Source organism: Lissotriton vulgaris, chromosome 1_1, assembly GCF_964263255.1.
Source record: "Lissotriton vulgaris chromosome 1_1, aLisVul1.2, whole genome shotgun sequence".
NCBI lineage: Eukaryota > Metazoa > Chordata > Amphibia > Caudata > Salamandridae > Lissotriton > Lissotriton vulgaris.
Genome location: NC_141685.1, coordinates 1,436,845,960 through 1,436,860,305, shown reverse-complemented (window position 1 = coordinate 1,436,860,305; position 14,346 = coordinate 1,436,845,960). Strand labels below are relative to the sequence as shown.

The 14,346-nt window shown below is 44.9% G+C and overlaps 1 protein-coding gene across 3 annotated transcripts in view; it reads left to right on the top strand.

Annotated features, from left to right (window-relative positions):
• Positions 1–611: 611 nt before the first annotated feature.
• CERK (ceramide kinase) overlaps positions 612–14,346 on the top strand; it is a 214,402-nt gene continuing 200,667 nt past the window's right edge. For all 3 annotated transcript variants that reach the window (XM_086967292.1, XM_086967289.1, XM_086967293.1), the window contains exon 1: positions 612–924. In XM_086967292.1, coding sequence (XP_086823418.1) covers positions 798–924 — 127 coding nt within the window. In that variant the 5' untranslated portion in view covers positions 612–797. The remainder of the gene's footprint in view (positions 925–14,346) is intronic.

The window sequence follows — 14,346 nt, the reverse complement described above, 5'->3', positions numbered from 1 at the left end:
AAATGACTTGACTCCTATCTCACTAAAAGCACAAATGAAACAGTAGGGTTCACAGATCACATAATATTTACAAATTAAAAGCTTGCATTAAAACAGTAGAACGAATAATAAAAAATGAAATAGCGCAGTTTAGTTCACGGTCGCCGAGACCAAGATTTTAGCATTATATCACGCCTCTGATTGACATAAATTTAAAGCATCGTCCATTCAGATCTCACGCCCACAGTGCCAGAGTTAAACAACTTTTTCTATTGTCAGACAGACATTTCATTGAGATTTTAAACCGTCATAATATTAATTGCTGTTAATTTGGAGTTGACAAGAGCATAAGGGAGACTGCTAAATAATCCGGGAGACGCTCATGGCAGAGCAAAGAAGCCGGGGTGCACGGATCACTTTTTTTTTTTTTTTGATGATGTGTATTTCAGCTGGTGTGCCATAGCAGCCCCAGACACCACCACATAGCAGCCGGTTCTGCCACAACTCACGTTTTGCGGGGGAGGGGACCTGCACACAGAGTCAGCCTCTGACTGAGCTTCTGTCTCGCACACTTCCTCCGCTCCTCCCACCTCCCGGCAGGCTCAATCCACACGGTGGTGCCCGCCCCTCTTAGTGACGTCCGGGCCCAGATACCAACCTTCTGCCTGGTGCCCGCCCCCGCCGCCGGACAATGGATGGCAGGGACCGCTAGCCGTCTCTAGAGCCGGCGGAGGGCACACTGGAGTCCTGGCGCGGCGGGGACCCCGCAGAGCAGGCCGCCAGTCTCCCACACTGCCAGGCCCGGGCACAGCAGCGCCATGGAGCCCGATCTGCAGCCGCTGAGCTCCACGCTGCTCAGGAAGGACCGCTGCTATGAAGTCACCTTGGACCCGGGGAGCCAGCAGCTGTCCTGGAGGGACTTGCAGCCCAAACGCAACAAAGCCGGTTAGTGCCTTGGTCCTTTAAGCTGGCGAAGTTGCCCTGCAGTGTGCCCCTGCTGCAGTCTTTGTTCCCCTGCCGTATCTGTTATGTAATTCGTGTTCTCTGAAAGTCCTTATGTAATGAAAGTACGCGCTATATAAAATGCATGAATAAATAAGAAAATCAATCGTACCCCAGCCTGATGTCTCCCAAGCGTGCTGCGGGCGTGTGTTCGTGATGCCACACTCTCTGTGTGCCCCAGCCTCCCTACTGGCTCCTCTACCTGTGCACCCGAGTGGCCGGTGCCTCTATGCCCGAGCTTGTGTGCTCAAGTCTGACTGAGTGTTCGGTTCTCCCCGGTTAGTATGCGTGCTCCTTGTGCAACAGGCGTCGTGCCCATCTGCCCAGGCTATTTGGTGCCCCAGACAAGACTACAGGCCCCGTAATGAAACCTCTGTGCTCTGATCGCCATCCACTGTGCCTTCTGTATACTAACCCGTATGCCCTGTGGTCCAGTCGTGGTGTGTGATGACAAAGGGAAACTATCACAAATGCCCACTTATGCCCCCCGCGACACGTGTCAAAATGCCAGCCTTCCTGAGTGTCAGATGAAGTTCTTGGTTGTGTGCACTGAAGTTCTTGATTGTGTGCACACACATCCTAAAATTGTGCATAACCAATGATATAGACGGTAGGCACCAGAGTACCCGTCTGCGTGGCTCTATGATCTGGTTTAAATGTACGAGGCCCAACTATGTATCCGAGTATCCATTTATCAGCGTATAGGTCCCATATGTTGCACCTGTGCCTCCCTTACCCCAGCTTCCCCTAGCACAGACCCAGGTCTCCCTTACCACAGGCAATACAACACACCCTGAAACCCGGACTGCTCCATGGGATATGCACCGTGACCAAGTTTAATTACATGATGGCATGGGATGTGCAAGTTTACTTCTATACTTTGCACCCGCACACAGTGGCATCTTCGCCCACTGAAGGCCTGACACTATATCCTAGACCAGCACTTCCTTAACTTTTTCGAACCATTAACCACCCGCTCTTTAGACCAACATGTCCATCTTGCACAAACATACAGTTTTACAATTTATAATTTACTGAATTATAAGGTGTTGAAATTGGGTTTCAGTGAATATTTATCATTTGTGCATCACCTACTAAAGTAAGTATCTTGATTTATTTTGATCCTATTAAAACTTTGTTTCCATTACACTTCAGAATTGAAACAAATGTGCTTCATTTTTGCTTTCCTAACTGCTGAATGTGTACTGTTCATTTACAGGTGTTTGCATGTTGTTGTGTGTTACAAAATATGACATCTTACAGCCTTTCCTTTCACTGTCTATGTACCACAGTAGGATTTGTCACATAATTCACTTTACTTTTCTTTCTGTGACTGCAAAGTGAGAAAAGTTTGTAAACACCAATCCCCTGTTAAAAAAAAAAAAAAACATAAGCAGGACTTTGTCAAAATAGCCTGACGTTTGACCCCTCCATCTTTGAAGCGCAGCAAATGTAACAAGATTAACAGAATTTAAAGACATCTTTATTTATTGATTCAACTTTTACGACCCACCAAAAATCGGCCTGTGGCCACCCACAGCTTGGGAAATACTGTCCTAGACTCTATAGACTGTACACAGGTGCCACATTCCAGACCACATACTCCCGTATCACTGACTACATCCAGGCTGAAGCCCTTTGCTACCCCGTGTTGCTTGGGGGGGGATGCTCGGGATAGCTCGTTCGATACCCCAAACGTATCATGGCATAACGAACACTATGGACACTGTGTCACATCTGTATTCCCATTGCTGTCACCTCTGACTAAGCCGGCCTGGCCTCCATACCTACAATGTCTTAGCTTCAGATTTAGTCTCCTGGCAACAGGTAATTCCACCACACCCCAAAAGCAGGGACTGTCCCCATGGAGCCACAGTGATTCTATTGAACTCCAGACCATGACCTATTTGATCCCACCGCACACCAGGGGCGGCTCTAGGCTCATGGTGGCCCTGGGCAGGGAGCGTCGGTAGAGGCCCCGGCCGGGGCCCCGCACCATTTCTTAAGAGCGTCAATGGCCCGGTCTGTGGTCCCCGCACCATTTCTTAAGAGCCTCAGGGGCCTCGGCCGGGGTCCGCACCATTTCTTAAGAGCCTCAGGGGCCCCGGCAAAGGCCCATGCACTATTTATAAGTGCCTCAGGCCTGGCGTGGTGGCCCCTGGGGTTTGGTGGCCCTGTTCAGGTGCACAGCTTGCACATGCCTAAGGCTCCCCTGCACACACTCACCTAACACCCTCAGAACAAATTCCCCCTGACTCACATACATGCACATTGGAAGTAGTCAATTTAAAAATGACACACATTATTTATGTATTGGTAAGGGGTACTTGCTGCTTCCACAGACTGGGTGTGAGCAGTCTTGTTCAATGTAATACAGGGTCGGAGTGAGACAGAAAATCAGCCCGGGCACCAAAAATGAAAGTTGGCCACCTTCAATGAAGTAGAAAGTGAAAAAGGTGGCACATATTTGCAAATTGTGGCAATTTTGAACTTGTAAACAGGCTGTATAAGTGTTTTGCAAGGTGTGGAAGACTGCATGCATTGTGCGTAATGTAGTAAATGTTTAATATTGGCGAAAACAAAAGGAAAAACCGAAAACAGGCCCACAAACAACCAAAAAAGCCACCACTCACATGACCTGTCAGACCAGCCATTGGGCACTGTCTGATTACCCTATAGACCAGACCGATCCTGATGGAACGTGGTCTGAATTCAAAAGCCATCCTTAAGTCAAACATGCTTTTTACAGATTTCACCGAGAGGTTTTTGCCGGCAGGCTTGCTCCGGCACACCACTGTTCATTGTTTTTGAGCTTGTTCAATCAAGCTCTAGAACACTGACCTGCAGCTGAGTAACCCCACTTTGTCCTACAGTTCTTACCCTTCTGTTGTGAATTATGTAGAATATGTTGTGCCATGTTCCTGTCATCAGCATTGAGCTCCGACTTTCTACGTGGGCATTTTTTTTACACATATGCTTTTTAATCGGAAAAATAAGTATTTTTGTACAAGTGTGACAAGTGAACACCATTTAGTGTATCTTAACCCCTTGGCCGCGGCGGTAATTCTGTTGCAGCGCCTGGTGGGGTGGGGGGTGAGCGCGGCGCCGCCATGCTCGTGACAGCTCCACGCTGTCATGAGTCACGTGCGAGCTGTGCTCATGACGGCATGGTTCCGTCACGATTCCACCCACTCACTAATTCGCCCGCACAGGCGGGGGATCAGTTCCGCATGGGCGGAGTGGCCGCACCATGACGGAACCACACCGTCATGAGCACACGCCGCCCGTGGATCATGCCGGCGTGGTTCCGTCATAAGCAGGGAAGGGGTTAATTTTCGTTTTCTTGTTGTTTTTAGTCCATTATGTTATTTGGCAGAGTATCCAGTGCCACACTTAAGTAGCTCATCTAGTACAAGTTTATTGCATACTGAGATTTGTAATTTTTTTGATCCCATCCAGTCAGGACTGCAAGTCCCAGAATGCAAAAAAATTGCTTGGAATGGATAAGCTACTCACACATGGAAGTGGGAAACTTGAGAGCTCTTCCTTTTGCTATGTAGGAAAAGTTGTTTGTGGCGGAGAGTGTTTAGTTTGGCTGTGAAGTCAATCATCAGTAGTGAGACTTGGCCTGAGTGCCAGGCGTTTATTTCTTTCCAGAATTGTTGTCAAAATAGAGAATGCATTGTCGAAACAAGACAAGCGGCCCTGGTCTTGGAATAACCTTAAAGCAGCAATTCGCGAGGCACTGGGTTGGCGGCTAAGCAAGCGAACCCCTGCTTACCACAATCTATTACGCCAAATTCAGTTTCCTGCAAGCATCCTTCTCACTAACCTATTCTTGTCCTGGGGTAAACTTATAAACCTGCCCATCTCTGTTTATGGGCTAGCTGCTAAAGTTTCTTCTTGTCCCTTTGCTAATAGGCTAGCTGTTTCACCCCCCCCCTGTCTATGGTTTAGCTGCTCAAACTGCCTTTCTTGGGGGAACACATTCAGGGAATCCTAACATTCATACAGACCATTCACAAATATTGCAGTAGGGGCTTATTGAAAAGCTGTGGGCCCAACCACACACATGGATGCCTATGGTTGCAGTTGCTAACTAGCCTTTTGGCTGCTCCACTCCCCCCAAAATTAAGGTATTTTTGTATGCACTATTTCTGTAGGGGAAAACCTAGCCAAAAAGCATTGGAGCACTGTATAGAGTCAGAGCCACGCGCCCATTTCCCCCGCCTTCCCCACCCCACCCCACCCCACCTCACCTCTGTTCCTACACCGGTTGCACCTGTACAAGGTCTCAGATGGCGGCAACTGCTGGGACCTCCAAATATGAGGGCATAAAAGGTTTTTTCAGCGTCCACCACCGCCAGAGCTCCTTTGAGGCACCTTTCAAGGAAGCCGACAGAGGAATCCAACCGGCGTAGAGGCTAGCACAGTCAGCGAGTAGCGTTGATTTACGAAAAGAACTCTAGTGCTTGAAAAGAGGAAAGGGCCACGTTGGCAGTAGTCAGGGGAATCCAGGCTGAAATTTGTACTCTGGTATCCTTCCCCATTATTACCTGTCCTGCCACCCCTTACGAAATGCCCGGACGACCCCACTGGTCATGTGGCAATGGTTGCTCGATGGGCAGAACTTGGACATCGTTGGTCACTGAACCTGATCGCTCACACCTGTCTTCAGTGACTGCGATCTAGTGCCTTGGTCGCTTGCCCAGAAATGAGCATGAAGTCAACAAATGATATTAGCGGTAGCTGAGTTGTGGATAGTTGATTTATTGTGATGTAGTGTTCTTTAAAGTGGTGAGTCTTCACCTCTTTCCTAAATTGGAGCAGTAGTGGGTCTGGTCCATATGGATCAGGGGCCGGCAAGCCTATAGGGTAGTAATTAGGCAGTCCCTAAAGGGCTGGTCTGAAAGGTCAGCATGTGGGCCGTTTTGTTGGGTTGTTTGTGGGCCTGTTTTGTGTTCTGCTGGGCCGGTTTACACTGTTGATTTCACTGATAGTAGAACATTTGAATTTTGGGAGCTCCATTTATAACCGTGGAGTGCTCTGGCTTCTAAAGCTGGTATAATCCCAGAGCATCCACATTCCAATGTTTAGCAAAGGCCTCACAAAGCCTGCTGGGGGGAGGGGGGGGGGAATTTAACCCCCTAGGGCTCCGTGAGGCCTTTGTTTAGAAATCAGAACATTCTGCCCTCTAGGGGTGGAATGTTCTAATAGCCTTAGAGCCCTCTGTAGCGGGCTCTACCGGCCATGAAAGGCCTGCTCCCTTGGTAAAGGCCCTCATCTTCCGATCAGGCCTTTAACGCTGGAGCGGGCCTTACATGGCCGGTAGCGCCCTCTACGTCAGGCTCTGAGGCTATTTTAAAGCAAACGTTGCTTGCCAGTAGCTCTAATCCATGCAGACTTCCACACCTTGCCAAACACTTATATAGCTTGCCTTTACAAGTTCCAAACGGCTCCAATCTGTAAACAACAGCCCTATTTGAGCTATATAATTCACTAATGGGGGCCACTTTTGTTTTAGCGCCAAGGCCTATTTTCAGTCCCCCTCCGACCGTACAAGGGTTGTTATTCCAGATTCTGGATACATAGATGGAAAAGGGCTGCTGTCTTGTTTTTTTTGCTTTTTTACACTTCTTAATCTGTAGTCTGATGGTGTCCTGGCTGTATGTGTGAAGAGAACCTCTGGAGATGGTGAGCATGTCTGCAAGATGGTGCGGGTCGTGATGTTTTAGTAAGTGATGCAGCTGCTTTTGAAGAGAGTGCTGGCTGGCGAAGAGGCTGAAGCCAGCAAAGGTCCTCTGGATGATAGCTCAGCTCCTACCATTTTTGGAGGGAAGGCATGCTCCCCTCTGAGCACTGGACTCACCTAGGCGTCCCTGTCCCAAGTCCTGAAGGACCCCTTGCTTTTCTGCTGGTCTTCTTCCCTTCTCGTCCTCCCCTTCTTACACCTTATGAAACCGGTTGTGAACTTACCACATGATGCTTCTGTTTGGTACTGGTCTTTCGGGTACTGGCAGTGGGAGTTTTTTATGCTTTGGGCCGCGACGCCTTACTTCCAGTACGTTACTCGTACTGCTTAATAGCTTGTACCGTTCAGACTCTTCTAATCAACACCCAATGCTGCGTGTGCGCCTCAGATTCAGCACTCTGACGCCTCGGGCTGTGGTGACAACAACCGCCTCCATGGCATGTGTGACGCAGGTAACTAATTGTTAGGGTGTGATGTATTGTGAGACTCGTAATTACATTTTCTTTAGTAACATTACATAAGGTAACGCCAGCCACTGTTGACAGCGCTTACAAGAGTAAACGCATGACATTTAGCTAGGACTCAGCCAATAGAACTGTGCTATATTCATTGACTTTTTTAACACAGTTAGGCCTTGTTTGGAAATGTCGCATGCGAAGCGGGGCCCGCTTGCACTGTCTAAGACCCACCATGCAGAGCTGTAGAGGTAATTAAATTTGTGTAGCACATACGCGTGGGTCTTATATGTAACTGCGTTGTTCGTGTCACCGGGTAGCTGACTAACAACATCTGTGGAGCATGGCTAACCATTTCATACCCTGGCATCTGGCTGAGCCCTGGCAGGTGTACGAAGTTCAGAATCTTTATACAAGGACACCTCCACCTGCTTTACACCTCCGCCTGCTTTACACCCCCGCCTGCTTTACACCCCCGCCTGCTTTACACCCCTACCTGCTTTACACCCCGCCTGCTTTACACCCCCGCCTGCTTTACACCTCCACCTGCTTTACACCTCCGCCTGCTTTATTGCTCAAGCGGAATCCATTGTGTCTGAAAAGTCGGATTTAGGAAACAGAAAATGAGATTTAAAGCTGTTTCATATCCCAGTATGCAATGACTGCATCCACCCCAGTAGTGGAGCTGCTGTTTACCTTTTGTTGAGGTCTGTGTTGGCGCTTTTTGAACTTTGGTATCGGCAGTCTCGCGCAACTCTGAAAATAAACGTTTCCGGCTAGATTACAGAATTTATGTCAGTAGGAGAGCATAAGCGGTGCCAGGCACTGGTGAAGTTGCACACTGATAGAAATAAACAATATTTCGTTCTTAGAAGCGAGAGAGATTACCTTCTCTAGAGTCTGAGTTAGTAGTGTATAGTTGGAATTGTTAGGCGCATTTCTTCCTGTAGGCACAGCTCTTTATTTGGGGAATATATTTGTGTGAAAGTATACACTGCTCGCATAAAGAGTATTTGCCTGTTTGTGAACTGATCTCAAAGCGTTCTTTTATATTTACACCTAGCCTAATTCTGCGAAGAGTTTGTTTTATTCTGCCTCTGTGTGAGTTGTAAAGTTGAACTACCGTGTCCCTTTCTCCAGATAACACGTGCTGGTGAGGTATAGGAAAATATTTCATTAAGTACTGGATTTCCCTAGAATAATATTTAAACAGATAGTTATTTTAAGGTATGCCAGGGAGCGCATTAGGCCAGAAATCATTTTAATGCCAGAAGCATACGGATACCAGGAGTGTGCATGTTTGGGTGTGGCGAGAACAATTGCGTAAGAAAAGAACCACAATGTTTCATGTGCTAATAAATACACTTTATCACCGACAATCTTAAATGTCTGTAAATAATTAAATCGGCTATTACAACAGTTAATTGGTGTGGTAAATTAGAACCAAAGGTGTATTGTGATAGCCATTTAGACCATTAATATAACACTTGAGCTAAAAAAAATACATCTAAAATACTTATGGAGCAAAGCTTGGGGAAGAAAAATTAATATAGTGCAAACATTATCCGGCTTCAGATCGTCATGGTTCTACCTATGTTTTTTTTTTTTTTTTTGTGTCCTCATATATGCCCCCAGTAGATGTTAGCTCTAGATAGGCGTTCTTCAGGCCACTGACACAAACCTTCCTTTCCATCCCTTGTGTTTGTGGATAGCCTATGAAGATTGCCGAGAGGAAGGGCTGTTACCCGTCCAACTCCCTCTCATGATGGTACTTGCTACTTTGGGAGGACAGGACCACAAGACCTCTGGGGTTCTACCTATGTTTTGGCCCTTATTAAGGGACACCTTCAGGCACAATGATCTCAAAGTGCTACATTTAGAGATGCACAGCTCCTTAAGCTTACAGTTCAGCATCAAATGTCGAGGCAAGAGGTAGGGGTTGGAAGTGCTGTTATACACTTCAAAAATCCACATACTAGGCTTCAATAAATGTGCCTTAAAACCATTGGGACCTTTTGCTTAGTATTGAAAAGCCTCTGTGTTTAGCAGAACATCAAATGGCCAGGCACCTTCAGCAGTCCCTATCTGACTGGGAGATATTATATCAGGGGGAGCTTGAGGAATGACCCGCTGGAGCCTTCCATGTTCAACATGTGCAAACATGGCAAATGAACCTCTAGCTATGTGATCCTTCATACAAAGAAAGTTACTCAATGCAGGATGTGCATCAGCATAGCATGGATGTATGTCATTACAACGCATGCTTTTACAACGCATGCCATTATGACGCAACTTTTACAACGCAAGTCGTTACAGCGACTTGCGTTGGGGGGCGCTGGATAGTGAATAGTTTAATTTACTATTCCAACTCCAGGACCCGTGGATAGTAGGGAAGGTGTTGGATAGTAATTAAACTATTCCCTATCCTAGAGCGCCCTCCAGCGCAATTCGTTGTAATGACTTGCGTTGTAAAAGTTGTGTCGTAATGGTAGTGCGTTGTAAAAGTTGCGTTGTAAAGGATGTTTCCCTCATATCATAGCTCATATTGAAGAGGTATCTTGTTAAAATGTGGGTACATTTCTAAGCATGGGAGCAGTTATATGGAAATAGGAAGTAATTGACTTATAATGACCATATCAGTGGAACTACAATGGCTCCACGTTGAAAGGAAGTACTTAAAAGAGGCTCAAATTGCACTTGTTTCTCTGTGAAGTATGTTTGAAGAGCTGATGCCAGTCTGAGTTTTCCCTGAATTATGTCTGAGAACTATTATACAAGTGTGGTGGTTCTATTTGGCATACTTGAATAGCACAGGTTTCCTCTCATATTCTCATCAGAAATGAACCATTGTCTTTCATTAAAGACCAGCCTCCTTGTACTGCCACAGTTAATGAACTATACTGCACCTCTGTGCTCCAGATTAGAACCATGCAGTGTGGCGCACGGGGGGATTTGCCGTTAGTAGGATGGCTTATTTTACAAAATAGGTTTAATTCTTTGAGTTTTGGAACACAAAATAATGTGGCCTAACGGCAAGAGTGGTCAACCTTGAAGCTGGTGAACCCAGTTAGAGTCTCGGCAGGGACGCTCAACATCCGGTTATTCTGGGCAAATCATTTAATCTCCTCTTATCTAACAAAATGAATGTGCCCGTCTGTAACACAACGGGTGCTCATGTAAAGCACTCTGATACCTTCGGTTCGAGTTCATTCTATATAAATCCCCCCTTCCAAAGAATGCGACTCACATTAAAGTTCATATTTAATTTGTAATAAGCTAAATCCATGTTTTTGCTGCTAGATATGAAGCACAAGTGTGTTTTGGTCCTGGTCGACTTTGCATTGTTATGTTATACAATTTGTTGAAGTAGATGTATTTATAAAGCACACTTTCTCCATTGTTATGGCCTTGGGGATACCACTGAGAGCAGTTACTTTTTTGCCCTGATTCCAAAGATTTTGACGTATACAAGGGTCTTCTTAGGAATTTGAGCTGTTAAATCAGAAGTATATTTGTAAATCGTTGTTTTCTATTGGTGTGTTTTAATAAGTAACTGATCATCATTAATTGAGGTAAATGGGTTTGGGTTGCGGTCTTGCCCAAAGCTTTTAGGGCCAGATGCACTAAACTCTGGTCGCAAAATACCATTCGCAATTTGCAACCAGTATTTTTGTGACCGGCGTGCTAATCTATCGACTGGCCTATGTACTATTAGGTCAGTTCACAAATTACAGATTCATAGTGGGTCGCAAATCAATTTACCTCATGAATATTAATGAGGTATGTCACAAGTTGCGACCCACTAGGACCAACAGCCATCACAAGGGTGAGGACCTTCTGAGGTCAGCAGACCATCATGTATGTCATTGCTTTTAAATAAAGCATTTAATAAAAAAAATCAACCCTTTTCCTTAAAAGAAAATGAGATGTGTTTAAACAAATGAAAAGTGCAATATTCCTCTTTTTTCGAGGAGGCAGCGGTACTCCTAAAAAAATATGTTTTTTCAACATTCACAAAGGGGAAGGTGGTCTGTCAATCGGGCTGTTTGCGACTGCATAAAGGCTTCGTACATCTGGCCCGATGTTATATGAGTTCTCTGACTTGACTATTGCGCGTTATGCTATTGGTGTATGTTTGAGCTGAAGTTAATAGTGTGTTGGAGAGCACTGCCATCCATCTAACGGCCTTGTGCTGTGTTAGCTTGTTATAATAAGTTCTACTTACATGTGTCTTTAATTGGTCGACATCTGAAGTGTCTGTGAGGACATGTACGGTTTGGAAAATGGTAATATCCAATTTTATGGCATATCTGTACAGTGTCGGTTGCTTGTATTGCTCTGTCTGACCTGTTCCAGAGTTGTGGTATTTTATAAAATACCTAAATGTCCAGAGGATGAGATGCCCAAGAAAACTACTTGACCTGTAAAAAAAATCACATGTTCCTTTTGGTGCCATACAGTTAGGTGACAAAGTATATCAGTATTCTCATTATACCAGAGCTCTGATTAAAGCCTCTCTGATTATGTTACTGATCATGTTATATCAGGGGTTGGATTCTAGCAAGGCTCTGATTTTGTCATCTTTTTGCAAATGTACAGATAGAGGCTTGGAGTAGGCCTCAAGCTGCAATTCCAGGGTTAGAATGTGCAGAGACTTTATGAACATCCTCTAGTTTAACTATAATCACAAATCGTTCTAAATGTATTCATGACAAGGGTAGGAGCAACATTTTTTCCAGGGTGAGGGAATGAGGGTATAGGAAAAGTGAATTTCCCATCGCTCAGTAACTTCTTGCATTAGCAAATATGCGTGAGTATATTATGTACAATATAGGGCCATATGTAGGTGGCCAAATACCAGTCGGTAACGGCCGATTTCGGCCGTTACCGACCGGTATTTGTAGTTTCAGATGTAGGGGGCCAGAAAATTACAGATTCTGTATATTTACCGAATCGGTAAATTTACTGAATCTGTAAATGTACAGAATCGGTAATATGGGATGTAAGTGGCACTGGAAACAGTGCCACAGGCCCTTAGGAATTCGTTATTTACCATGAAATACAATTGCATGGTAAATAACGAATTTCTGTGTACATGCACATCTGTGCATGTACACCTGTGCCATGTGGCACACATACATGCCCTAAGGGCATGTATGTGTGTCACATGGCACACACGCCAGAATCAGGGGTGCAACAGGGTGTCAAAGTAGAATTTCCAAATTGGTTACCCCTGACACCATGGATGACACAAGTATTTTACTAACAGAAGTCCTTTTTATTGACTCTGTGTGTTGAATATCTATTTTTCTGTATCTTTTTAGTTTATATATTTTTATAGCACACACCTATTATACATTTTATATATAATACACATTGACCTTGGGCCTCAAGGTCAATGGCAATTACCGAATCGGTAAATACCGATTCGGTAATTACCGATTCATAACGATTCGGTAATTGATACCGAATAATTACCTACATGGCATTTACCGATTTGTAAATACAGAATCGGTAAAATTCGGTATTTACGATTCGGTAAATGCCATTTACCTACATATGGCACATAATGTGTATATTTGCTTATGTAAAAATGGACTACACCGAAGCTTCAGAAGAGGAACGTTTTGAGGCCTTCTGATGTATTCATGAGTCGTAAATCTGCACCAGCAAGGACATTTACCTATGGATGCACCTTTGTGACTTTTCTAAAGAAATGCGCCTCTAATTTTTTTTTTTTCTTTTAATAATTCTTTATTGTGTTTTCAAGTGAAACATCAAATACAATCAAGAGATAGTGTAAACATTAAGAGACAAATCAGACTGCAGGTGACAAACCACGTGCTACCAAAGTACAACTGTTAAGAATAGCCAGTGAGGGTCCAAAGGGGCAATAGAGGCACACACCAGCCCTCGTCTGATCTAGTGCAATAAGATATGACCAGAATCCATGCTAGCGGCATAGCCAATGACCTGCAGAAAGGGAACATAGGAAGCTGGCTCTTAATATAGTGGACCAAAACAAGGTACACTGTGTAAAGGGTCCAGGCAACCCGTATTTTTTTACAGAGGCAAAAATAATAACACTAAATGCTTTCTTTTGTGGTAGTGTGGGCGAGCAGTTTAGGCTTATCGGAGAGTAGTGCTAAGAATTTGTTGTACTCACAGAGGCACTAAATAAGACACACACTCAAGAATAACTCTGAGATCAATTTAGAGAACTAAGTCGTATTTTTATATAAATTTTGATACCAAGATCTTCCTTATCAATTTAGTACTTTTGCAGATATTACTTTTTGGAGGTAAGTAAATAGTTCAATTTGTCTTTATGCATCAATGCTTCCCTGTAGGATAAAAGGAATATGTTACATACCGTTATTTGTAATCGGTTTCTGGGGGTCTCCTTTGAGACTTAGTATTGTAGGGGGCCAAGGTCAAAAGTACCACCAGCAGGTACTTGTTACCCGCCCTGGGGCGTCTGGGTGAAGAGGTGCTGGTCAGGTTGGTAGCTGTGCATGCTACACCAGTGGAAAGAAGGGGGGCACCTAGAAACAGGATGCAGTGAGGTTTGGGGACAAGTCCAGGAGCACCCAACAAGGGGGCTTGGGACACAAGGGCCACAATCATAGGCATCTGATTTGCTAATGGGAGTCACTTTTATTTTGGTGTATGAACTTGTTTTCTATCCCAGTCTGACCCTGTATACAACTTACACCGGGACAGACCTTGCTTTGTCGCAAAGAATTGCCTTATGCAGATCTTTACTGTGGTACGGCAAACTGTCAGGCAAAGGGTTTATGCTTTATCAGGGCTCGCAAAAAGCACAAAAATTGCACTAGGCCTGCAGGTCTAGTAATGTTAAACATCTATTCAACCTCATTGACTTTGTGAGCAATTAAGATGCCTTTAAATCTTGCTATCTTGTCACATTTGCTCTGCTTTCAGAGGCAGAGGTCAAGTGTCTGTTTGTCTTCCTACTCACCAGAAATGGGGAGAAGGACCTAAAAATAGATCGTCCTTAATAAATCTGACTCGCAAATGCGAGCTGGTGGGTGGATTTTCGAGCCCTGTTTATGGGATTTGGCCTACTTGTCTTATGGACAACACAAACATGTAAATCTGTTGTCTTTGACTCCAAATGTTATGTCTTGGATGTCG